At 36.9% G+C, this 26,065-nt stretch overlaps 1 protein-coding gene across 1 annotated transcript in view; it reads left to right on the forward strand.

The window, feature by feature from the left end:
- The first annotated feature begins 3,002 nt into the window (after nucleotides 1–3,002).
- Nucleotides 3,003–26,065, forward strand: part of ctnna1 (catenin (cadherin-associated protein), alpha 1) — a 268,835-nt gene continuing 245,772 nt past the window's right edge. Inside the window, exons 1-3 of the mRNA XM_049475253.1 lie at nucleotides 3,003–3,278; nucleotides 9,364–9,480; nucleotides 11,638–11,833. Of these exons, the coding sequence (XP_049331210.1) occupies nucleotides 9,376–9,480; nucleotides 11,638–11,833 (301 nt within the window). The 5' untranslated portion in view covers nucleotides 3,003–3,278; nucleotides 9,364–9,375. The remainder of the gene's footprint in view (nucleotides 3,279–9,363; nucleotides 9,481–11,637; nucleotides 11,834–26,065) is intronic.

The following is a 26,065-nucleotide window of genomic DNA, read 5'->3' on the forward strand; positions in this document are numbered from 1 at the left end:
ATCACACTAATAAATGCTTAAAATAGATCAATCTGTGTGTAATACATCTATATAATGAGTTTACTGAATTACTGAAATAAAGTAACTTTTCAATGATATTCTAATTTTTTGAGATGCACTAGTAGTACATGTATAATATCAAGGATTAGCATCAGCCAAGAATTCCTACATCGAGCGTCCCTAAATAAAATCGTAAAAGAGAAGAAAAATTACCACAAAATTTCAACAAGATATTTCCACATCATGACCAGATATCTCTGACTTTGTATTTAAAATAACCAGATTGTGTCTCAAAGTAATGAAACAACATCTCAAAATATTCAGAAATAATTTCTAAATATTGAGAACATTAAGAAGATCTCAAAAATAATGGAAAATCTTGTCTAAATGACTTATGACTCTTGACTCTTTATTTTTATCTTTATCTTTATTTATATATGTCATTTACTGGAGAATGGCCCAATGACTAGCATTCATCTCAAACAAATTACTTAGTTTCTAAAAGTAACGAGATAGCAATTCCCCCTATGGAGCCCCTAACGTGACATTATGTAAAAAAAAAATGTGGGAACGAGATCCTAAGGCGTGGAAGAAAATAATTTGGCATGGGAACAAGATAATTAAGGCATGGGAACGAGATTATTAAAGCGTGGCCACGACTTATTAAGGCGTGGGAACAAGTTAATTTAATCTAGCCGAGAATAATAAAGCTGGCTTTTCTGTAAATTAATGCCCATGAAAAAATATCACTCCTGCTAAAGGCACTCAGTCCTGTTACTGGAACTACCTCCTTTTAGTGGCACTCATTTTAGTGTTAGTTTTTATGTTATGAGTAACAGGAAAGAAAGTAACAGGAATGAGTTTCAAATCAAATGTACATAAAAACTAATGAGTTGAACTTAATTTTTGTCTTCCCATGATCTTCAGAAGAACCAGCTGATGTCACTTCCTGTTCTAGATGTGACTTGTAGAATGTTCCAGATTGTCCAGATGGGGTAATGTGTTACGGTAACAGAACCGAGTGAAAACCAGGGACACAACTAAAGTGTGTTTTTTGACGTAAAGGTCTCTTTCCGCTGAAATATATCTTTTCTTGTTCTTTGTGAAATACTGTAGGTCTCTATGAATTGTATATGATGCTGCACATGAAACTGATTCTTAGGCTCCCTTGTCTGCAGTAGTTTGTGAAAGAAAATCCTCAGAAGTACAAGTTGATCAGAGAGATGTAAAATGTCAATCAGTGATATATTTGCATATAAATAGCAAGAACCAAATCATGACTTTCTTTAGAGACCAGTAATTCAGTGATCTAAAGCAGGGCTAAATAAAAACACCGGAGCACTTAAAAAAAAAAAAAAAAACACAAAGCATTCATTTATACTAGAGACCACAAGGATATGTTTTAAAATGATTTAAAAAAACGGTAGAATGGGACCTTTAAATATTATGAATTAATTATGAAAAACATATTTTTAAAGCATAGATGGGATTTAAAGTCACACAACAATGCAAAAAAAAATATATATATATTTCATGGTAAAGTTTATAGTCAGACAGTGGGGGCAAATAACAAATGCTATTTTTTCAGTGTTCTAAGTAGTTTTTATTAATGTTTTTAATTGCATATCTTACTTTTGCAATTGGGTAATGTACAAGATACTATGCTTAATAATAAACTGTATTTTAAAGTTATTTTGTGTGCACATTTAAACATGTACTTTACTGGAGACAGAAAAAGACAGAAATGGCACCCATTTGGTGGAATGGCCCAATGACTAAAGGTATCTCAAGCAAATTACTTAGTATCTAAAATCAACGAAATAGCAATTCCCCCCTATGGAGCCCCTAACGTGACATTATGTAAAAAAAAAATGTGTGGGAACGAGATCCTAAGGCGTGGGAATAAAATAATTTGGCATGGGAACGAGATAATTAAAGCATGGGAACGAGATTATTAAGGCGTGGCCACGACTTATTAAGGCGTGGGAACAAGTTAATTTAATCTAGCCAAGAAAAATAAAGCTGGCTTTTCTGTAAATTAATGCTCATGAAAAAACTGAATATTATATCAAAGCTCCTTTAATCCAAAGATAATCTTTAGTAAGAAAATAGAGAGTAAACTGGTTTATTTTTATTTTAATCTCTTAATGATTTATGATGATTTATGATAGCACACATCTATTTTTTTTACATAATGTCACCTTAGGGCAGGGGTGTCCAAACTACGGCCCGTGGGCCATTTGCGGCCCGTTTCCTTTTTTGGAGCGGCCCGCAAGGTATTTTAGAAATAGAATGAACGTTGGCCCGCTGTTAAGCAGGTTTTTATAATGTGAGAAAAAAAAGCAGTTGTAGCGCAGAAAAAATGGGCCAAATAGTCTAAAGGTTGCCGTAATTAAGGGAGTTTAATATTAAGAGACATCATGAAATTAAACATCAATTTGAAAAATCTTAGTTTACACAACACTGTCAAAGATAAAGATAGTAAGTCAAGTTAAATGGTGTGTAAATGAAAGTAATCAGGAAAATGTATTATTTAAAGTGGTATATTTCATTATTTGTTTTATTACAGAGTCTGTGGCCTGTGACTTCAAATATATTTCTCCTTCTAGCCCCCAACAAAAAAAGTTTGGACACCCCTGCCTTAGGGGCTTCGTACAATTCACTTAATAACGTAAAATAAATAGAATCTAGATGTATTTTGTATTTTCAGCAGTTAAATAGAGGTATTTAAGCTAAATGTGCAGTTTTGTAGTTACTAGTGCTGGAGTGTGCAGTCTGTGCTGGTCTGTATCCGGTATAAATCAGCAGATCTAAGAGCTGAGGGGGATTAATGTGTTGTTCTGTAATCTGAACCTGTGTGTAATGTGTGTGAGAGAAGATTAACAGGTAAATAAAGCGGTAAAGGTGAAGCTCGAGCCTGCAGCCACACCCAGCCCTCACCTGAGAACAGCCCCCTCCCCCTCTTCCGCCTGCTGCGTCACTGCCGCCATTCCAGGAACAGCTCCTCCCCCCCTCCGCTCCCACCCAGAACAGCCCTGAAAGGGAGAAAAGCGAGGCGTTCAGAAAGTGTGTATAGCGCGGATCTGCTGAGGAAACCAGCTGAGGATCATTTCAGCCTTTTTACCCGCGGTCTGAGTGCGTGTGCAGGGCTTTTCACCCACCGGAGAAAGCTTTAATACCGGGATCAGCGGCGGGAGGAAAACTTTCACCGGAATTTTAACCGCTCTTCCTCCATTTTGAGGTTTCGCCCAACTTAACTTTGTGTTTATCGTGTTTCGGTGAGTTTAATTTACTGTTTTACAGCCTAATCCTCGCTTTAACTGGCTTTAATTTGATTGTGAAGCTCGTATTATATGAAGTTTGTGTGAAAAAGCTGGAAAAAGGGAGCTGAAAGTTGATAGTTTGTGAAAATTCGCGCTCCGGTTTTCCAACTTGTGGGATAACTTAACTCAGCTAACATTCAGGAGAGAGTTATGGACTCCTCCCTAAAGCCTGGGGTTAAGTGCAGGTTTTCCGCCTTTTTAGACAAATTACCGACTTTTAAAAGCTTAAAAATCCTCTATATTTATTCCTGGATGTTAAAACAGGTGTTTTTAAACCATAAAATCCATTAAAACCAATAAATATAACATTTTAATTTCAAAATAAGTAACGTTACCTATTTACAGGCAAAATCCTTAACTTTAGCTGGCTAGCTGCTTGTTTGTTTGGGTTTTCCTAGTTTTATTTAAATTAAGTTTTAAAAGCGTCATTAACCATATATATTGTTATCCCTGGATGTTAAAACAGGTGTTTTTAAACGATTGAATCCATTAACAATATTAAATGTAACTTTAAATCCTAAAAAAAAATACTTTAGCTCGCTAGCTGCTTGTGTTTGGTTAAGTTAGATTCTTTTATTTTAGTTAAATCTACACATTTTAATAAGCTTTTGAACCTATATTTATTTATTTCTGGATGTTAAAACAGTTGTTTTTAAACAATATGTGATTTTTAAAATCTCAAAAGTTCTAAAATATGGGAGAAATCCATAACGTTAGCTGGTTAGCTCCCTGTGTTTGGTTAGTTTTTCCTCATTTGAACTAACTTAAACTTTAAAAGCTTCCAAAACCATCTAAATATCTATCCCTGGTTTTTAAAACATTTAAATCCATTAAAACCGTTAAATATCACATTTAATTTCAAAATAAGTACCTAAATACATGCAAAATCCTTAACTTTAGCAGGCTAGCTGCTTGTGTTTGGTTAGAGTCTTTCATTTTAGTTACATTTACACTTTTTAATAAGCTTTTAAACTCATATTTATTTATATCTGGATGTTAACAGTTGTTTTTAAACCATTAAATCCATCAAAACCATTAAATATAACATTTAATTTCAAAATAAGTACCTAAATACAGGCAAAATCCTTAACTTTAGCTGGCTAGCTGCTTGTGTTTGGTTGGGTTTTCCTTTTAAATTAAGTTTTAAAAGCGTCATTAACCATATATATTTATCCCTGGATGTTAAAACTGTTGTTTTAAACCATTAAATCCATTAAAAACATTAAATGTAACTTTAAATCCTAAAAAAAATATTATTTACCAAAATATGGGAGAAATCCCTGACTTTAGCTGGCTAGCTGCTTGTGTTTGGTTATATTCTTTCATTTTAGTTAAATAGACACATTTAAATAAGCTTTTAAACCCATATTTATTTATTTCTTGATGTGAAAGCAGATGTTTTCAAACAATATGTGACATTAAATCTCAAAAGTTCTAAAATATGGGAGAAATCAATAACTTTAGCTGGTTAGCTCCCTGTGTTTGGTTAGTTTTTCCTCATTTTATTTAAGCTAAACTTCAAAAGCTTCCGAAACCATCTAACTATCTATCCCTGGATTTTAAAACAGTTGTTTTAAACCAATGAAAACAATAAATATGACCTTCAGTTTCAAAATAAGTCTTAAATATAGGCAAATAAAAACTTTAGCTGGCTAGCTGTCTGTGTTTTGTTCAGGTTTTCGTCATCTTAGTTAAATTACTACGTTTTAAAAGCTTAATAAACCATAAATATTCATTCCTGGACGTTGAAACAGTAGTTTTTAAGCAATACCAAAATATAAGAGAGATCCTTAACTATAGCTGCCTAGCTCCCTGTGTTTGGTTAGCACTCTATAGCATTCCCACACTTCCTTAACTAATTCCACTTGGTTAAGCTAGGCTAATAAGCTAGCTAGCTGGGTAACAACTTGGATAACTAATTAGTTAGTTAAGCTATCTTTTTAAAGGTTTTTTTTTCTGGTCTTTATAGTACATTTATATTTCAGAAACTTAAAGAAACATGTTCATTTGAATCTATAATGCCCTTCCTGTGTCTCTTAGCCAGTCACAACCATGAGTAATAGGCTACGGTTTAATTACTCAAAATACATTTTGTCCAAATGATAATTAAATAACTTCTTACAAATACATTAATTGTCAAATTAAACACACAAAATATCACTACTATAAGGTTTGAGGTAAAGAAACTAGCTAGCTTAGGCTGTGTTGTCCCCACTGACCCCTCTGACCACAACCAGTGGGATTTTTGGGACTCCTCCCTAAAGCTTGGGGCTAATTTTAGATTTTTTGCCCTTTTGCCTAAATTTACAACTTTTTAAAAGCTTCCAAAACCCTGTATATTTATCCCTAGATGTTAAAACTCTTGTTCTTAAACAATTCAATCTATTAAAACCATCAAATATAACATTTAATATCAAACCTGCCTGTGTGTGTTCAGGTTTTTCTTATTTGATTTAAATAACCAAGTTTTAAAAGCTTCCCGACTTAGAAATATCATTGGATGTTAAAACATTTGTTTTTAAACAATGTGGCATTTACATTTTCGAAAAGTACCAAAATGTGGCATTCCCAAACTCCCTTAACTAATGCTACTTGGTTAAGCTAAGCTAAGCTAATTAGCTAGGTAGCTGGATGGCAACTTGGATAGCTTAATTAAAGAACTAGCAAGTTATCCAAGTTTTTTATGACTTTAAAGTATATTAATATATCAGATAAACCTAAAGAAACATATACATTTGAGTCTATAATGCCCTTCACGTTTCTCTTAACCAATCACATCCATGAGTAATGGTTACTACTCAGAATGTAATTTGTAAATCCAGTTGACAATTACATAATTTCTAACGAATACAGTACTTAAAAATATGACTTTATTAAAGGTTTATTGTTAAGGATTAGCTAGGTTATATGTTGTCCCTGCTGACCCCCCTGACTACAACTGGTGGGATATTTAGGACTCCTCCCTAAAGCCTGGGGCTAAGTTCCGATTTATTTTGCCTTTTTACTTAAATTAATGACTTAACATCCACGGATAAATACAGAGTTCTGGAAGCTTTTAAATCAGTTGTTCTTAAACCTTTGAACCAGCATTGAACCATCTATTAAAATGATTAATTATTAAAATTCAAAATTATTACCTAAATAAAGGCAAAATCCTTAACTTTAGCTGGCTAGCTCCCTGTGTTTGGTTAGATTTTCCTCACTGTTGGTAAATTAACAAGTTTAAAAGCTTCCAAATCGACTAATATTTATTCCTGAATATAAAATACCAAAATGAGGGAGAATAGATATAAAAGTTAGATAACTAGTAAGTTAGGCTATTTGAGTTTTTGTCTTTAAAGTATATTTATGTATATCAGGTAAACTTGGAGAAACATGTCCCATGCCTCTTAGCCAGTTACAACCATTAGTAATAGGCTACTACTCAATTTCTGTTCAGTTTAATTCATCCAGTTGACAATTACATAATTTCTAACGAATACAGTCATTACAAATATCACTTTATTTAAAGGTTTAATGTCCTCCCTACAGCCTCGGGCTTAGTCTAGATTTTCCACTTTTTGTTGCTTAAATTAACGACTTTAAAGCCCCCCAAACCCATCTATAGTTATGCCTGGATGTTTGTTTTATTAAAGCATTAAATACATTTAATTCATTATATGTGAGTATTTCCTAAACAAGTACCAAAATATAGGAGAAATCCTTAACTTTAGCTCACTAGCTGTTTGGTTAGATTTTCCTTGTTTTGTTTAAATTAACAAGTTTTAAAAGCTTCCAAACCCATAAATATTTATTCCTGGACATTAAACTGGTTGTTTTTAAACATCTTTGACGTTAAATCCCCAAAAAGTACCTACATATAGGAGAAACCTTAACTTAGATTTAAAATTAAAAAAACTAATTTTTAAAGTTTCCAAACCATTGAATATTTATTCCTTGATGTTAAAACACTTGTTTTCAAAAATGTCACATTAAATCCAAAAAACAAAAAGTATTAACATTTGGGATAACTCTTTAACTTTAGCTGGCTAACTGCCTGTGTTTTTGATTTGATTGTATTTTATATTAGTTAATTTTACACCTTTTTTTTAATAAGCTTCTTAACCCATATTCATGTATTTCTAGATGTTGTTTTTAAACAGTGTGTGCCATTTAAATCCTAAAGTACCAAACAATATGTGAAATCCTTAACTTCAGCTTGCTAGCTGCCTGTGTCTGTTTAGCAGCGCTTGTTATTCCTAAAATCAGTGGTGTTATCTATCTGGATGTTCAGCTTTTGTTTAGCTCAGGAAATTTGGTTGTGTTTTATGGTATATTTAAATTGTTATGAAAAAGGTTATAAATATAGTTTAAATTGCCATCTGAGTGTGAGGGACGGGGAAACCAAGCCCTTCCTGTGTCTCTTAATCACGACCATGAGTAATCATAGGTTACTGATGGTCACTGGCCTGGTCAAATTCTCCCTCCTGGTCTAACTCTCCCTATTCTGTGCATTTTAGCCTATAGGTACCTTGCTATTTTTGAGTAGTTTGAGTCACAAAAGCTCTGTATTTAAAAAGTATGCTTAGTAGGACAAAGCCTGACCTCCCTGCTCTAGAATGAGGTCAAGAGGAAGTGTGAATGTTTAAAGTCCATATTAAATTAAGATGCTGCTGTTTTACTGATTCAGTAAAACTGAATATACTGAGTCCTTATACAGTTATGCCTTGTTTTTTGCTGTTAAACAGCTTTTCATTATTTGCCTCATGTAATTCAGATTGATTCACACTTTTGAGTATATGTGTTATTTTGAATAAAGATCAGGTTGTAGGCTATAACTGCCATTTTGGTGCTAAATTGGTTTGTTAGGTGTTGGAGTTTGAGTTAAAGTAGGTCATCTCAACTGAAAACACATCTTTAAATCAGAGTTAAGAATCCAAGATGGCTACCTTGTGCATCCACAGTAGTATTGCATAGTTTATTAGCACTGCAATCTATCAATTAATCTTGTTTTAATCAGTTTTGCGCACAGTTATGTGATGTCTTCTGACTAGACATTTTCATATAATGCCTGAATGCAAGTTACTGGTGCGGTGCATTGCTTTACCAACTGGTATTACTAACAATGCTAACCTGGGACATTGCTAACAATGATTATTCTGGTTGAATTGGCCATAAAACATTACAAAATGGTTGTAAAAGTAGTTGTGGTAAATTCAAAATATTTAGCTTACTGTATTTTGGAAATGTGTTAAAATACCACAGTTCATTTATTAAGTATGGCAGTGTTGTGTGGCTCAGCTCATTCTCAGACATCCAGCTTCCAAGGTAAATGGAGCAGAGCATTAGACTAGATAATTAAAATCTTCCCAGAAAATAAGGTAATTTCCCCATTCTGTTCTGTTCACTGCTCTGTCCTGGTTCCCTTTGTCCTCCAGGTTGAAAGAGTCAATCCCAAGAGTGTCCTGCTTATACTGATGTCAAATATGGGCCCTTTTAGAAAGATAGTCAGAATTGGACCACTTTTACTGGCAGTTTTCATCCTATTCATGCTGGATGATTACACAATTGACCTGCAAAATATATATATAGTTTGGATATGTTTTTGGGTTATACTACTAGATACCCTCCTCCCTTAGCTTGCCCTCAATTGTCTGTCCTGACTGGTAAACAATGTCTCTTTCACAGCTCAGGCAAGTCCAGGCCCCTCCTAACAGCTAGCCCCTCAGGGTTCCCTGATTATCCCTGTCCTTCAATGCACGATGGCCGATCAATAGAGCGCCAGTCAGCACGGGAATAGGGAAATCGAAAAATGGGCCAGCGTTACTTGGCAGTACTAAAGGCTGTCAGTGTAATTTTGGCTAGTGGTGAAGCAAATTAACATCATTAGACAGAGCTCCCAGTGCACTGTGGGAAGTAGGTACAGTCTGTAAATTTGATGTAACTTCTGTGGTGCTAATGTGTCAATCTGTTTTAGAACAGGAGTTTCAGGCAATAAGGCTGCTTCTCTTTTGTGTAAACCTGAGCAGACACCATTTTTCAATGTTTATTCTCTTCACAGAACCACGAAATCATGACTAGTATTAATACTGCCAACATAAACTTCAAATGGGATCCCAAGAGTCTGGAGATCCGCACTCTCGCTGTGGAGAGACTGCTGGAACCTCTGGTCACTCAGGTAAGAGCTCCTTTCCATCAATCTGCACTTTACTGTACTATAATCAGTGTAGAGCTTAGATTTACTACCACTTTCCTCAGGTTGGGTTGGGCTCAAGAAAATAGACTGACATATTGGCACCTGTTTTAATGCTATTTTTATTTTATATAAACCTATGGCTTGATTATCACAATATAGCAAAGTAACAAATTAAACTGTGCACACTAGGGGTGGGCGATATGGCCCTAAAATAATATCACAATGTTTCATGGTATTTTCGTGATAACGATACTCATGGCGATATGAGCGAACACTGAATTAAAAAAAAAAAAATGTATTTCAACAATACACTTACTACTGCAACAAAATGAAAATTACATTTTATCGTATACAATACGATAAAGCACACTCTTATCTGAGATATTATAAAAATACTAGAATTATCAGATTTGTAACAGAAGTCAATGATCCAGAATGTCATGATATTAATAATGCAATCCATATATCTCCATATATCCAGGATTAAAGTAAAATAAATTATACTGGACAGATATAATCTGATTTAATCTAATTTCCTATGCTTGGCTAATAGAGATAATGGATAATAGTGTGAAGTTTTCTTTTGCGAAAAACAGTTAAAAAAAATAGTATCCTGGTGTGATAATTAAGGGTAGGTAATATGGCACAATATATTAGGGTATTATATCGTTCTCGATGTTTAAAAATGTTGCAATAATATTGCATACGATACTATATGACACACCCCTAGTGCACATTGTACTTGCCTGTATTCAACTTGACTGTGTAGTGCAGTGTATAGCCTTATTACTGTGCAAATAGACTTTTTTTGCACATAGACTGTAAGCTCAATATAAAAAAAAAATAGAATGTATTTTCTTTTCTTAAACCATGTTAAAGTATATTGTTAGATTAAAGTAAAGTTATTCAGACATCATTCTTGTAGCCTAATTTACTAATGCTTAGGCTGTGGATAATTTTTTGCATTTTTTGTTTTAAAGAGCTTTTAAAGATCTGTTCTCAAACATTTTGATTAATTAATAGGTCTATGCTTCTTCAGTGTTGCAATGCTAATTATTATCGTTCTGAACAGATTTTGCTCATTCAAGCAGCCTGAAAATGTTTTAACATGCTCAGTTTTAGCAATGCTCTACTTCTTCAAAAAATGAGGCTGGGTTGGGCTGGATATTTTGGGCCCGATCTAAGCTCCAAATCAGTGTACTGAGGAGATCAGTATAACTTAGATTTTTATTGGAAATTGAATTGATTTGTGTTATGCATTCTCTAGTCCTCAGTATGCCTCAGTATTTGACACTCAATCTCTGAAATTGATATCGATGATCCTATTCAAATTTTCCCAGAAACTAATTACCTCCATGTTTAGAATCCTATACATTTTGTTCTGTGTTCATTTTTCTCTTTTGCGTTACTAGATCCTCAAGGTCATTTAAGCATCAGCGTCTCAATGTTGCTTCATGTTAATGTCAATTAAGTTGCTAATACTAATATGAACTGAATTGAGATCATTAGATTGTAGGATTTGTATGTCTTCAGAAAGGGGGCAGGTGGTGCAGCTATTGAGTATCATGGTCCATTCCTTAAATCCTCTGTAATAGAAAGTAGAAATGAGCTTTTATTAGATCTTATTTTCGTATTTTTTTCATTGCATCTTAAATGATACAGCCTCTGCCGTCTTCTGCACCATTTAAGGAAGAATGGGAAAGATAACTAACTGGCTACTGAGACAAACTACTAAGCTACTAGTTTACTTTTTTGTGCTTGTTATGAAGAAAATTGCCACAAAACACTAAAACTACACATTAAACGATGGTATTATATTGGTTAACATTATTGTTGGCAAGGAAAATACTCCATATTTGTGTGTTTGTGGTCAACTGTGCCTGTGCCATCTTGCAAGTGGTTCTCATAGCCCTCTGTTTGGAGTGTACCTCTGAAAAAAATCTTTGTAAGCCTAAGGCTTCCCCCATACTTACCCTCTTTAGCCTAACAACAATTGGGACACCCTACCCGTAGAGGGATATGGCTACATGATGGGGCCAAGAGGTGAAAGGGGATTGGGCCAAATTCTTTATCAGCCTTATGGCCATGTAAATGTCAGAGTAATGCATGTTCCAGGCTTAACGTTAACTGTACTTTTAGGTTACCACCCTGGTGAACTCCAGCAACAAAGGACCATCTAATAAAAAGAAGGGGCGTTCCAAAAAGGCTCATGTTCTGGCTGCCTCGGTGGAGACGGCCACTCAGAACTTCCTGGAGAAAGGACAGAAGATTGCCAAGGAGAGCCAGTTTCTGAAAGAGGAGCTGACTGCTGCCGTGGAGGATGTTCGCAAGCAGGGTATGTACTTAATTGGCTTGTTTTTTTGTGTGTGTTTTGATAAGAGAAGAAAAGTGGAGGCCATTCTCTATTGAAACAGTATCTCTGGTCCTGGCATTCGATTACATAACTCAAATAGTTTTAATCCCTGATTTGATAGTTTTCCATTTTCATAATCTGCAGCCTGTTTGCTCATCTGCTTTAGCTATATTGAATTAAGCAGGTGGCTCCGAATTTGCACAGACTGTTTATTGTATTGAGTGGTGCAGAATGCTTCCCTCAGGCTAGCTGTCCTGTATCCTGCCTCGTTGTCTTGTTGAACCTCATTACACTATGTGGACACCTCTGTCCAGCTTTCTTTCTTTGTGGAGGAGGCAGGTTAATGGGCAGTTACCTAATCTTACCTCATCTTCAGCTCATTTTGTCTTCCTCTGGGTTTATATATATCTTTTTATAGTTCTTATCCAATTTTATTGAATGGCGAATACCTTGTCCAGCCTTATACAGTGTATCTCAGTGTTTCTCAGCAGCTTGGAAGTTGGTAGGCCTCCAGGTGAATGTGTGCAGATGGCAGTTCCAGCTTTTTTTTTTTTTTTCTCCTCCCCCCCTCTTTTTTTGTTTTCAGTCCAAAGTGGCTTTGCTTGGAATTACAGGCAAATTGCTACACATGGTTGCTCTGTGCAGTAAAGAGACACTGGCATAGGCCACTGTACAAAAGTACATACATTGGGACAACTGCTTAGATGACATTAAAAAAATTGTCATGCTTTTGTTGGAGTGGTTGTGTCTACTGTCCAAAGAAGAGGTAGTTTGTTTGCATTCCTCCACAGGAGCGTTTGTGTGGTCGGGCCTGACTCAGCTCATCGTTCTCCCTAACTCAAAGTATTGGCTAGAGCTGCATCAGTCTAGAGATCAGTTACACTGCTCTACAGCTCAATGCAGGGGCATTATACCCCTCTAGCCTATACCTGACATTTAATGTAGCACAAAGTAGTTCACATTTTATTATCTATATTGGCACTTCTCTACAGATATTAGACAAGTTGTATTCATAAGGCCATCCTCAATGTAGGTAGTAGAATGCCCACCTACTTCTAGTGTAACTGAAATTGAGAAGGCCAACCAGGTCAATTTCTCATTGTAAGTAGTCAATGCAGTCCCAGCTGTTAAGACATTGTCTTTCAAACTAAAGCTGAAAAACTGATCAAATCATATCCAGTTCTTTACTGGTTGTAATGAAGATGGCCATAACCTTGTAATTGTAGCCTTCCTTTTTTTACAAGGGGAAAAAAGGCTTTTTTGGTTGCTTGTGCTGCACCATCTTGTCAGTAATTTTTATTCCTCTGTTTTGAGTGTGCCTCTAAATAATCCCAGTTTGAATAAGCCCTAACACTTTTTCTAACCTACCCCTGCAGCCTAACGAGAATCCGGGCACCCTACTCCTTTATTTTAATTAATTTATGTACTTTCTATCCCATTTTTCTCCCCAATTTACAAGGCCAATTACCCAACCCACTCATTAGGACTCTCTGTATCTCTAGTAATGCCCCAACACCAGGTGGGTAAAGACTAGCATTGTGCTGATTGCCCTCATCACTCCTACAGTGAAGTAAAAGAGAGCAAGACCAGTTGTGCACTCTCAGGGCTCTGGCAGCTGATAGCAAGCTACATGAACGGGATTCAACCCAGCAATCTCCAGATCATAGTGGCAGCGCTTTAGTCAGCTGGACCACTCTAAACCCTGTTTACCCCTTAAAGACTTTATGCAACAAAAACTGCTCTTGCCAGGCAAATGACCTTTACACCTTCCAGATGTTAAACCCCCATTATCTTTCTAACAATGGCACAGATGGGCTTCATAACCCTTTGCATGCAGTATATTAAAACTATATAAGTAAATAACAGTTCTGTACTTTTAGTTTTAGTTACAAGTAGTACGTTTTAGAATAAAATACTTGCAATACTTAAGTTTGTAAGAGATTGAATACTTTTGTACTGAGCTTAAGGAACACTTCAACTTCTACTCAAGTAAATTTTTTTTTGATGATCTGGGTCTCTAGTACTTTATACATGTCTTTATTATATTTTAGTGCAAATCCCATAGTTTAGACGATATCCATTGTTGGAAAAGCTTAAAAGCCTTGGGAGTGTCAGATCTCCTACTATAGCAAAAACAAGTTGTCTGTGCATTTACACATTAATCTTTGTCAGCATTTATCTTTGACAGTCTTGAAGCAGCTAAAGCGATCTATTAGAAGGGCTGTCTGCAAATATTGGAACATATAGTGTGTTTCAGTGGGGATTACATTCACACTGCTTTACGTTCACTTTTGCCAGTGCAAAACTCCCAGTTTAGACGCGTCAGATGTTTTTGAAAGGCTTGAAAGTCTTCGGAGTGTCAGAGAAAGCCTTCACTATTGCCATTCTTGTATATCAGACTTGAGTCTGTTATTTCCACCATTTATGTGACGGAAATTATCCACAACGTCAAGCTGTCAGGGTCAGACTTCGTCTGCAGTCTGGAGATGATGTGAGCTCTGTCTCTCAGTCTCTCTCTCTCTTTTTTTTTTTTTTCTTTCTTCTCTGGATCGTGTTTGGGTGTCTGGTGGCACAGGCAGGGCCGAGTTGGCCTGTTTAGCACTGGTTGGAGTGACGTCTCTGTCAGCGCCACTCTCCATTGTTGGCTCAGGTCCTCGTGTTTGGACGTGTGGGGGAAGCTGGCCAGCAGTCTGCTTTGACACTGTGGAATGTCACATTGGGTTTCGGGTGCCGTCATCAGCCTGGAATCCAGAGTCCAGAGCGAGTCCTGTTGCCTGGGACCGGCACGCCTGCACTGGTTCAGCCACGCGTGAAGGAGCTGATAATGCTGCCATTGAGTTAAATCCGTTTCCAGATTGAATGGCATCTGCGTACCCAGCTGTGGCGTTCTCAGCACTTACAGGAGAGGAGAAAGAGTCAGCAGAATCAAATTTGCTGCGTAATGCAAGGTTAAGGCCCAGTGAACGCTTTCTCGTCTCAGACTGCGCGTTTCTTCTGCTGTATGGGCTGCACGTCTTGGAGCGACATGCCATTTTGCCATTACTTTGGAGGCGTTTTGTGATTGCTATTATGAATGGCGACTAACCATGCATTTCTGTACTTCCTCTCAGCATGTGGTGCCAAAAGACTGCAATTTAGCCCGGCTCTGTCAGCTTCTGTTTTGTCTGGAGGCTGAACGGGCTGGTCAGTTTTTTCCAGAACATGTGATCAAGCTTAAAAAAAAACCAAAAAATAAATAAATAAAACACAATTCAAGCTTGGTGTGCTATTAAATGTTTGTTTTAGGACTATAATATCATCCAGTAATTTCTTTTTTCTTTTTTGTAAATTGTGTGCATCAGCCAAAATGGCCACTTGGGGGTGGGTGATTATGGCCCTTAAATATCATATATCATGGTAAATTTCGTGATAACAATACTCTTGACTAGATAAAGAAAGAAAGGAAAAAAAAAAAATAATATATATATATATATATATATATATATATATATATATATATATATATATATATATATATATATAAATATATAAATATATAAATATATAAATATAAATATATATATAAATATATAAAAAATAGACTACTGTAACAAAATTAACATTTAATTTTATAATCCATCTCTAGTAGATATGGTATGGGAAAATGAGAACAGTGAATTTTTCTTTTGCAAAAAACGCCAAAAAAAGTAGTACCCTGATGTGATAATTAGGGGAGGGTAATGTGACATGATATGGCACACCCCTATGGCCAATATTTCATACCAATACCTGCAGTACTTACAATACTTATTTATTGTATGCTGAAAAATGAGCAAGGGTCATTGGCCTCTAAGATGGGCAGACACTGACCGCTCTACTTTAAAATCCATTGATTTAAGCTTATTTTAATTATTTTTGTTAGTTTTGATAGATCTTTTGTTTTATTGAACTGTACTGTATTGTTAAATACTCAATTCTCAGTTCCTCAAACAGTAACTATTTGGAGCAAATAAAGTACTCACTGTATCATTATATTATATGGCATAAAGTGGAATAAAAAAATTAACAATCCAGCATATGAGGGCAGAGAATCCTTTCTGTGAAAATGTCTGTTGAAAAAATCTGTTGCTTTTCTAGTAAGCGCAGCATTTTGCGTTAGTTATCTAACATGAACAGTCTCTGTAAGAACCATTTAGCTTAATAAATGTGAAGCCAAAAAATGTGAAGACAAATTTCACAAAGAAACCTTTTTATTTTATCACACAGTTGTAGGAGGATGGGAAATGCCAAGACTAACTTTTTAGCTATACACGAATGAGATATAAATTTACTAAGAATAAGATGCATCTTGTTTAACTACTCTAGCAGGCTTTAGGAACAGTGAGAAAATGTAATAACCAAAAATAATAATTAATTGCAGCCCTACTCTTACCTCTGCTAATTGATCATGACTTGTAGGCCCTTGTTGAACGTCTTACCTGTGGCTTGATAATCTCTTTCTACTGTACCTTTTTTTTTTTTTTTTCAATACTTTAGTCATGAGGAAGTGTGAATGTGTAGAAGTTACATTCCTACCACTGTATTGACTGTGCAATTGGAAGCGACATGCCAGTTTGCCATTTCTTTGGAGGCGTTTTATGCTGGCTATTATGAATGGAGACTAACCATGCATTTCCGTACAACCTCCCAGCATTCTGGATTCTGATCAGCGGTTGGGCCTCTTGTTGTTGGCCACTTTTGAAATCAATTGGCGAATGCGTTTAGCTCACGAGCCACGTTTCTGAAGCCGTGCTGTCGCTTTTTGTGGGGAAAATCAGAGCTTCTTTATACGTTTCAGACCCGGGCAGTTTAATGCGGTAGATGATAATGCTATCTCTGTGCTCGTCCCCCCCATGGAGGGATCTGACAGCACACACACATCGCTTTAGTCGTTTTAGTCTGATGTTGACGTCCATTTGAAACGTTTCAGCAGGTTCTCGTGGTCTGGAGAGAGCGCTGCTTCGCGGGAGATGGATGGGAGTTTTCTAAAAGGCACCCTGATCCCTATCAGGCTTGGAGAAAATGGCCGTATTGATTGTGCCCTCAGGAGGGAAGCCAGGCTTCGGGTCCTCTCTCCTCCAAGGCCTCTTGGACTACGTTGGTGAAATCCTTTTCTGTGTTGGCAGAGGTGAAAGCGGTCTGATGTCTGCACTGGCTTTTGTAACAAGCTGTTTCGAGCAGAAGATCGGAGATGTCAAACTCCTTTTACGTGATAACAAAAATAAAATTGTGTGTTCAGATTGCAGTCCAACTTGGGGCTCTGTGACCTCTTGTTAGAGGGGTACAGGGTTCACCTTTTTTCTCCCAGAGTGAAGAAAAAACACTCATTCCCAGCTTTCTTAAATTGATTTTCTGGGCACAATGAATCAATTTCAATTCAGCCTAGCTTTTAGACTGGGCCGCTTTCTTTTCTTTTCCTTCTTTGTAAAGTGTGGAGTGTGTGTGGGGTAGGTTTTACGTTATTAAGCTTGCTTGGATTCTTATTGAAATTATGTATGTAATATTAATATTTCAATTTGTTTGACATGTATATCATAAGCACTAGTGCATCTGTAAAAATATATATATATATAATTTAAACGAAGCTACTTGATTTCAGTGATTTCAGTTTAAAATGTGAAATTCATACATTATATACATGTCTTACACACAGAGTGATCTATTAAGTATTTTTCTCTTTTATTGTTGATGATTATGGTTTACAGCCAATGTAAACCCAACAATCAGTGTCTCAGAAAATTAGATATATCAATTGGTATAAAACCAATTGGTAATTTGGCAGTGTAGGCAGTGTGCAAAGTCCTGCTGGAAAATGAAATCTGCATCTTCATTATAAAGTTTCTTACAGTTGTGATTTGAATAGCAGAGTAGAACACTACACAAAATGAACCACTTTCTACAACCAATCATAAATCACAAGCACAAGTTGTGCATTTTACTTGTGTTTTAAGTAGGGCTGTCCCTAACGATTATTTTTTAAACGATTATTCTAACGATTATTTTTTTCGATTAGTCGACTAATCTATTCATTGAGAAACATATTTAAATAATTATTTTACGTTTTAAAGCAAACGATAAATTACTATATTTATATATAATAACAACAACAACAACAACACAAGCCTACTAAACCAAACCCCACACTTATAATCACTTACATGTACAGCACGTTGTTTAGATCTATAACGCTAAAAATGGATAAGCTCCCATACACCACAACCGTGTGTTGCACTGTTTTCTGTGACCGCTAGATTTTGTGACCACTGGCAAGTAGTTCTCAGCAGACCGGTGCACTGGCCGATTCGAAACGTGTTCGTTTCTAATGTTTACCCCGACTGGCCAAAACGGTTCAGTTTAGGGCTGAGGGTAAGGTGTAGGTATAGAAAGCTTCCGTTTTGCCAATGAACGCTCATAACCGTGAGCACTGGTCACAAAATTCCGACGGTGACAGAAAACGGTGTGACACCGCAGCGCCGACGGCGCTAGCTAAAATAACTTAAGGCAGCTAGCTTAGCTAAACACCTGAACTTATGAATAATGCTACTGTTTCTGGAAACTGCGAAATGCCATGCACAAATATAAACCAAAAATGTATAATTTCTGCCTGTGGCAGGTTTAAAACCTTTGGTAGACAGCCTTAAGTCTTTTTAAGGACACCCGCGGAGACCCTGATGTAAACGGTAACTTACTGTGTGACCCTGTTGACATAGTGCTCCTGGATGTTTGCGCTTCAAGTGCTCCTTTTGCACGTATGGCAGAGGACCACATTGTTGCCCTTTTGCGTGAAATGCTCCCAAACTTTAGATGCCCGCTGGCGTTTTTTTTGTAGCTGGAGATTGCTCTCCGGAGTCCAAGCTCTCTAGAGCTTAGATTCTCTGCCCGAACCCGACATGACCCGAGGCCCGCCCGTAAATCCGACCCGGGCTCCAGAAAATAGTCCGAGATGTAGGCGTCTGTTTTTTAATTATATTTTTATTTAAAAAAAAAATAACGAAAACTGAAAGTGAAACTAAACTAATTTATTTATAAGCGCTGTTTTCACTACCGCAGTTCTACAGCGGGGGTGTTGTGCCGATTCTGTCCGCGAAGCGGGAGTCAGATTCAGCAGAGAGTCGGATTCGGCACAAACGCGGCGGCACCTCGCGGTCCGCGGTGTCAGTTGTAAGCGCTCGCCGCAAAATACGGCAGAAAACACTGAGGGAGCTGCAGAATTATGAATGGGACTAGAATATGAGCACGAGGAGATCAAAGAGAACCTTCACCTGTGAGTAGAACAAGCAAATCTCTCTCTCTCTCTCTCTCTCTCTCTCTCTCTCTCTCTCTCACGTGAACTCCTCCGCGTTTGACTTGCAGAACTGTGTTTAGCTGTTCTTAAAAATCATTTTAATTAAATAATAGTTCTATGCTTCTATGTTACCGTGTTAATTACCATAATTCTGATCATATTTCGCTCATTAAAACAGCCCGAAAACAGCCAGTTGGAATTTTTGGGCCCGATCTAACCTCTAATGCTCTCCACAGGCGCCGCCATGTTTACGACGCGCCGACGCACGTTATGCAAATCGATGTATTTTTGTAATCGATGACGTCGATTATGTCGATGCGTCGCCCCAGCCCTAGTTTTAAGTTAGTTTATGAATCGGTTGTTGCCTACTCTTAAACTAGGCAGCAACAGATTCATGCATTGTTAAAAAGGGCTGCTTTTAATGTACAGTTTAAATAAAGTTTGATACTGTGATTGCAAATCAAAGTATTTCAATATATCTATTTTCTTACAACCCTATTGTGAACCCTGCCACTTAAACTATCAGAAAATAGTGTTGCTGTTATCTCTGGTTTCTTTTGTTTGGTAAACAGAGTAATAGATTGGTTAGAAGGCCAAAAACACTACTAGTTTTTGGTATCGGTTAGTTTCTATCTTAGTACCCTGGTGAACCGCTTATTTAAATGCAAATCTCAGTTCACCCTGTGATAGTTAGCATTTGAATTTTAGCATTTTTTTTTAGCCTGGTTTCATATTCTCCTAAGGGTGCTGTTGAAAAGCTATAGTCTTGTAAATCAACATTTTTGCAGATTTGGAATTGACCTGTTTTCCAGCTCTTTTGATTAGGGGGAAAACTGTTTTGTTTTAAGGTGTTTTGATTCACAGTGGTGTTTTTCTCCCTGTACAGGATCCCATTCATTACTGTACAGTAGTGTATGTGGAGTATCAATAATGGTGGCTGTCTTATTTAATATTTGTGTTTTCTGGTTTCTAATGCATTGTAACTAGTGCTGGCACACGTTTATGATATGAAAATGCTATCAGAAACGTTTCACACACTGCACTACATCATTATTTATGAACTAGTCTTTAATAATGCAGAATGCTGTGCTTACTAGAAAAGCAACAGATATCGTTTTCACAGGAAGTATTTTCTGCCCTCAAATGCTGGATTGTTCATTTTTTATTCCACTTTATTAATTATAATACGATGATACAATGAGTACTTTACTTTATTTGCTCCCAGAACATTGTGGTTCTGGGAGGTTTATTAGAGTAATTGAATTACTGTTTAAATCTGATTTCAATGGGATAATAAAGATTCCATAGGGAATCTCAGTAGATAGACTTGTCCTTATGTCAGAAACCTGAATACGTAGATCTCCAACGTGGAAGTGATTTACATATTTTACATTTATCTTAACCTTGCTCAGTACAAAAACTTGTGAAGTTGAACGGAGCTGCTTGCTGGTCTTTAAAGAAAATTGCTAAATTACACTTTGGTTTTATGTTGGTTTTGTACAAGTATCATTGTGCTTGCATGGTTTTGACAAAAAAATTGTATCTTTTTAAATCTTAGTTTCCATATTTGATGGCTCTAAATGTTTTTTGCTACAAAAAATGTCATTAGTCATGATAATTAGATGAAGTTCGGCACATACAGTGAAGCATTTAATTTGCGTTTTTTTTTAAGTATCTGCAACTCATATTACTTATCTTAATATGAAAATGTGGATTTTTTTTTTTGTGTCATGAAAAAGTATTTTTAAATTGCGTGATATTGTTTTAAAGATTTAATTTATTTATGGCATTGCCCTCTAGGGGTGGGAATCCTGGTCAATTAAATATGCTACACATTAGCTTTGTTAGTTTTTTTTTTTTTTTGGGTCTTCTTTCATTACTATATTATTTTTCTATGTTCCAAAATCGACTGAATTTATGAAACTCTTGCTTAACTACTCTTTTTAAACTAAATAAAACTGTTTTGTTACATTAGTATATTCTTGAACTAAAGTCAAAGTTTTGTCACATCTCCCTGATAAATCAGGGTATTATTTTGTGCATATATTGCTCGCTCCTACCAAATGGTTAATGTAGAACCGTTTGAAAAGCTGAAAGAACGGAGCATTGTATTGAACGATTCGATACAGAATGCTGCATTGTTTTCCTCCCGGTAGCCACGTTTACTTTAGCAGTTTGTTCTGCTCCCTGTATAAAGCACATAAATCTTGTGTAAGGCTACATAAATTCCAACACAAGAAACTATTCAGCTGTGCAGGACTTCAGACAGCCCCTCAGGCAGGTGCATCAGATAAACGGCCATTGTTTCACTGCCGTGCTGACCTCATTTCAGACGGGCCGCTTTTGTGCGATAGCGAGTGTCCGGCAGGCAGGCAGAGGCAGCGCGGGCTTGAAGTGTGCTTGGTTTGGTGCCCTTTGGCTTTCTCCAGAGAAGCTTTTGTCTCGCGCTCTCACACCTGGGCTTCGGCTCGCTCTCGTCTCAAACTGGGAATTAACTTGTCACCCTTTTCTGGCTACCACCTCTGTCTCCTTCCAGGCACTGACCAGCTGATTAGCTTTCTCTCCCAGCCCTGTCAGTGTAACTCCTAAAGCTGAATTAAACTGAGATGGAGGACAGCTTTTAAAACCAACAGTAGAGGCCAATTCACGCTGAAACTGTTTCTGAACTGATAAAAGCAATAGCTACCTCCACACTTTAATCCAGTTCCAGTCTGCACTGGTACCATTTCTCTAGTGGCCGTGCAAGTCAAGCAGAAAAGCCATTGAAATCCATTAAAATCGCACATCCTTGTTTGCTGTAACCGCAGACTGTATTGAAAATCATAACCAATAACCTGCATAGATGCTCGGCAACCATGCTTTGATTTGCTTTTTGGCCTAGAGCAACTCCTGCGCTGTGCTAATGGTGTCGGGAGCCTACTGTTGCAGTAATTGGCTTTTTATCTGACACTAACAAGAATGAAACTGAGTGTCACAATAAAAGATCTACTGGTTGTGCTGTCACAGTTTAAACCATGTTTTAAAGTCAAACTAAAACAGAAATGCACATATTGGGCCAGAACTGTGCAGAATAAAACATTTGGCTTAATAGTTTTAACAAGCAAACATCCGTTTTGGAAAATGTGATTTGTATTCGTTTGCGTTATATTATTGATATGTGGCTTAAAATATGGATTTTTATTTTTTTGGTTTACTAAAGCAACTGCTTTATTACTCCATGTGGTGGCGCTATAATCAAATGAATAGGGTAAACCTATGGTAAAGTTAGAACTTATCAGCTTATTTTTCTTCAGTAACACGAGTATCATGAGAATATAGAGATTGTCTTGTGATATTGAGAATCACAGTATTGTGATAAACAGCTACTTCAACATTATACATTCTTAAAGGAACAGTTAGTAGCTAATGCAAACGTGTATGTGAAATAACTACAGGACTCTAATTTCCAAACACTGCAGAAAGTTTTCTGCCCCACCCACTCCTCCCCAGATGTGAAGCTCACGCGGCTTGACAGGTTGACACCTAGTGGCAAGCGTTGACTAGTCTTACTCTGTAGCTAATCAGTAAATATATACACTTCAGTGTCCAAAATGTCTGTTTCAGCTGGCTGCTGAACACTGTATGCTGTTGTCTATACCTGGCAACCGCAGTTGTGGAAATGGGACTGGGGGAATGAGTGTGAGCAGATTTGAAGGCCACCGATTTGTGACTTAATACAGCTTAAATAAAAATGTTTCCTTAATATCTTATGATTCATCCTGATCATGTTATGACTTAATACAGACAATATAATACTTAATGGTGCTTTATGATTTTTATGAAACATATTCAAAACATATCAGGTTTTCTCTGAGATGCACCCTTCTCAGGACTGCTCTGTATCAGCTGAGAATGGTTTAGTTTAACTCAATTAGCGCACATGTTGCTGTGCCTTAATTAGTCCATATATCTGCCGATTTGACGCGCTTTTGATGAGGCATTGAATATACTTTTTAATTTGATTTTACTTTTTTTTTTTCTCTCCAGTTCTATTTTTCATCAAAAAGTAAGGACAAAGTCTCTTTAAACTTAAGTGTTTAAAGGAATCAGGGCTGCTGGTGGACTGGTTGGTCAGCTGTGTGTCAAATATCTGCTGTTTTTTGTGTGATCCAATTACAAATATGGGAAAGCTAGCATCTGACACAAGTTTACCGACTTTTAGCTGGTGTTCTGGGAAAAGTAAAGTACATTTTATCTTGAGAGGGGAATTAAGAACATTTGCAAAGCCTTGCTGTATGGTCCAAATTCAGCCCTGGCCCATTGCCTTGGAGTACCCTGGTCACAATGTAGGATGTATATTGTCCCTTTGCCCTGGTGGACACTGGTCGCCCTGAAGGACACTGGTCATACTATATGATGTATATTGTCTCTTTGCCCCATAGGACACCAATTGCTCCGGTAGCCCCAAAGGACGCTGGTCGCTCTGCTCGCTCAAAAGGACACTGGTTGCACTGTTGAATTTATGTTGTCCCTTTGCCCTGAAGGACACTGGTTCCTCTGAAGGACACTGGTCACACTATAGGATGTATGTTGTCCCTTTGCCCTGGTGGACACTGGTTACACTATAGGATGTATGTTGTCCCTTTGCCCTGGTGGACACTGGTTGCACTATAGGATGTATGTTGTCCCTTTGCCCTGGTGGACACTGGTTGCACTATAGGATGTATGTTGTCCCTTTGCCCTGGTGGACACTGGTTGCACTATAGGATGTATGTTGTCCCTTTGCCCTGGTGGACACTGGTTGCACTATAGGATGTATGTTGTCCCTTTGCCCTGTAGGACACTGGTTGCACTATAGGATGTATGTTGTCCCTTTGCCCTGGTGGACACTGGTTGCACTATAGGATGTATGTCGTCCCTTTTCCCTGGAGGACACTGGTCAGTCTTTCTCTATCTTAAATTTAGTGGGCCAGAAATATGTCCAGTCCAGACTAAGCCTAAAACTTTTATGGCAGTAGAGCTCTGCTTCTTTATTCTTGCAGAACATTTCCAGTCTATGGTCCCTTAGAGTTTTATACAGCCTTCATTTGTAATAACGCTCCAGCTGGTATTCATTAGCTCTTTACCGTCTGCCTGAATCTGATGGAGACCTGAGAAGAAGCTCTCACCTTGCCTGTCTTGTAGCTGCAGGAAGCTCAGTGTGCTGGGAAAATAAGCTGTACTGTTTTTGAAGTTTCTTTTAACTGAGCATTAATAATGGAAGAAGCATTAAATAGATACTCCCTGGGCCTAAAAAGTTTAAAATGGTACAGTTATTAAAAACGACGGCATTAGAGAACTGCTCCCCTGTGAAGGTGACACGCTATTCGTTAATCGAGCAAGCTATGCAGCAATAGCAGTATTTTTATTTACTTATTTATTTATTTACTTATTTACTTATTTATTCATTTTCTCTGAAAGTTTCTTGAGGACAGCGCTTGAGACTCTCCCTTCATCTCTGTGCCTGACAGGTAACCAATTCCGCATGTTGTGCCAATCACAAGTTCTGCTTCTCACAAACTTCCTCAAAAACAAAACCAGCAGCCAGCGGGTCTCTAGTGAAGCAGGACATTTTGATCAGCTGTCAGGAGATGGGTCTGTTTTACCTGTTCTGTGTAAGAGTAGACAATATGGAGCTATGTTCTTGTTATAACTTTTCTAAGTGTATCACAGGTATCAGTGCTTCTACACTTAACAGGTGCATACTTCAAAAAAAGACTAGTTTAGACCTATTAAGCCAGGATTATACTGCATGGTTTTACCCCAATTTTGGCTGGCTGAGCATGTGCTGGTTGGAGTGGGAAGTGTGTGTCTCAGGTGAAGTCCCCAAAATGTAGTCTCTTAAAACATGTAAGATTTTTCTTGGCTCTACTCTATTGGAGTTTCTGTCCTCCAGTCAAAATTTGATAGTTTTGAAATTACCCAAATATGGCAATTTTGGTAATTAAGCTATTCTACTCTAGCTAGCTAGCTCTTTAGCTATTCAGTGGTGTAGTGTTGCCGACTAGCGCTACCATTAGCTGCTAATGCTGTTGCACCTAGCCTTAGTGGAAATCTGGAAGTCTAAGCTTACTGTAAATAAATGGAAGCACTGTACTCACCCAAATAAACCAAATTTTCAGAAGAGAAATCTTTGTAGACATCTTTAACATCTAGTGCTTGCTTTTTTTTGTTATAGTTTTGTTTACTTAGCTTAACCTAACTTAACTTAAATAGCTACCCCCCTGTTTGCAGTAACTGCACAGTGTATTTAAAGTCATAACCCATAACCTGCAATGCTTTGATTTGCTTTTTGGCCTAGAGCAGCTCCTGCACTGTACTAATGGTGTCGGGAGTCTACTGTTGCAGTAATTGGCTTTTTGTCTGACACTAACAAGAATAAAACTCTGTTTTTGTCACAATAAAGGATCCACTGTTTCTGCCGTCACACTTTAAACCTTGATTTATTACCGCAGTGAAATAAAAATTGACTTTTCTTACCTTGTTATTTCTCATGCTTTGCTAAAGATGCTTTTAGATTGGCTTGCTTTTATAGAATCTTTTAAGTAGTGCAATGTGTTTAAATCTAGATTTTTAGATTTTATTATTTTTTTTTAACTTTGAGCTTTAAAGTGTTTTTCAAAGGCATTTCTCCTTTTTTCTTTATGGTTTCATTTTTATGATGAAAGGTCAGGTTGTCTTTTATTGCTTAGGTCTACTGGTGCAGCTCAAAAAAAATGAATATCTTTGAATCAAAGTTACTTTAATTCAATTAAAAATGTGAAACTTATTATATAAACTAAATACACACTGATCTATTTTAATAGTTTATATCTTATTGTTGATTATAATTTACAGCCAACGAAAACCCAACAATCAGTGTCTCAGAAAATTTGAATATTGTGTAAGACCAA

This window comes from Astyanax mexicanus, chromosome 2 (genome assembly GCF_023375975.1).
Source record: "Astyanax mexicanus isolate ESR-SI-001 chromosome 2, AstMex3_surface, whole genome shotgun sequence".
Taxonomy (NCBI): Eukaryota; Metazoa; Chordata; class Actinopteri; order Characiformes; family Acestrorhamphidae; genus Astyanax; species Astyanax mexicanus.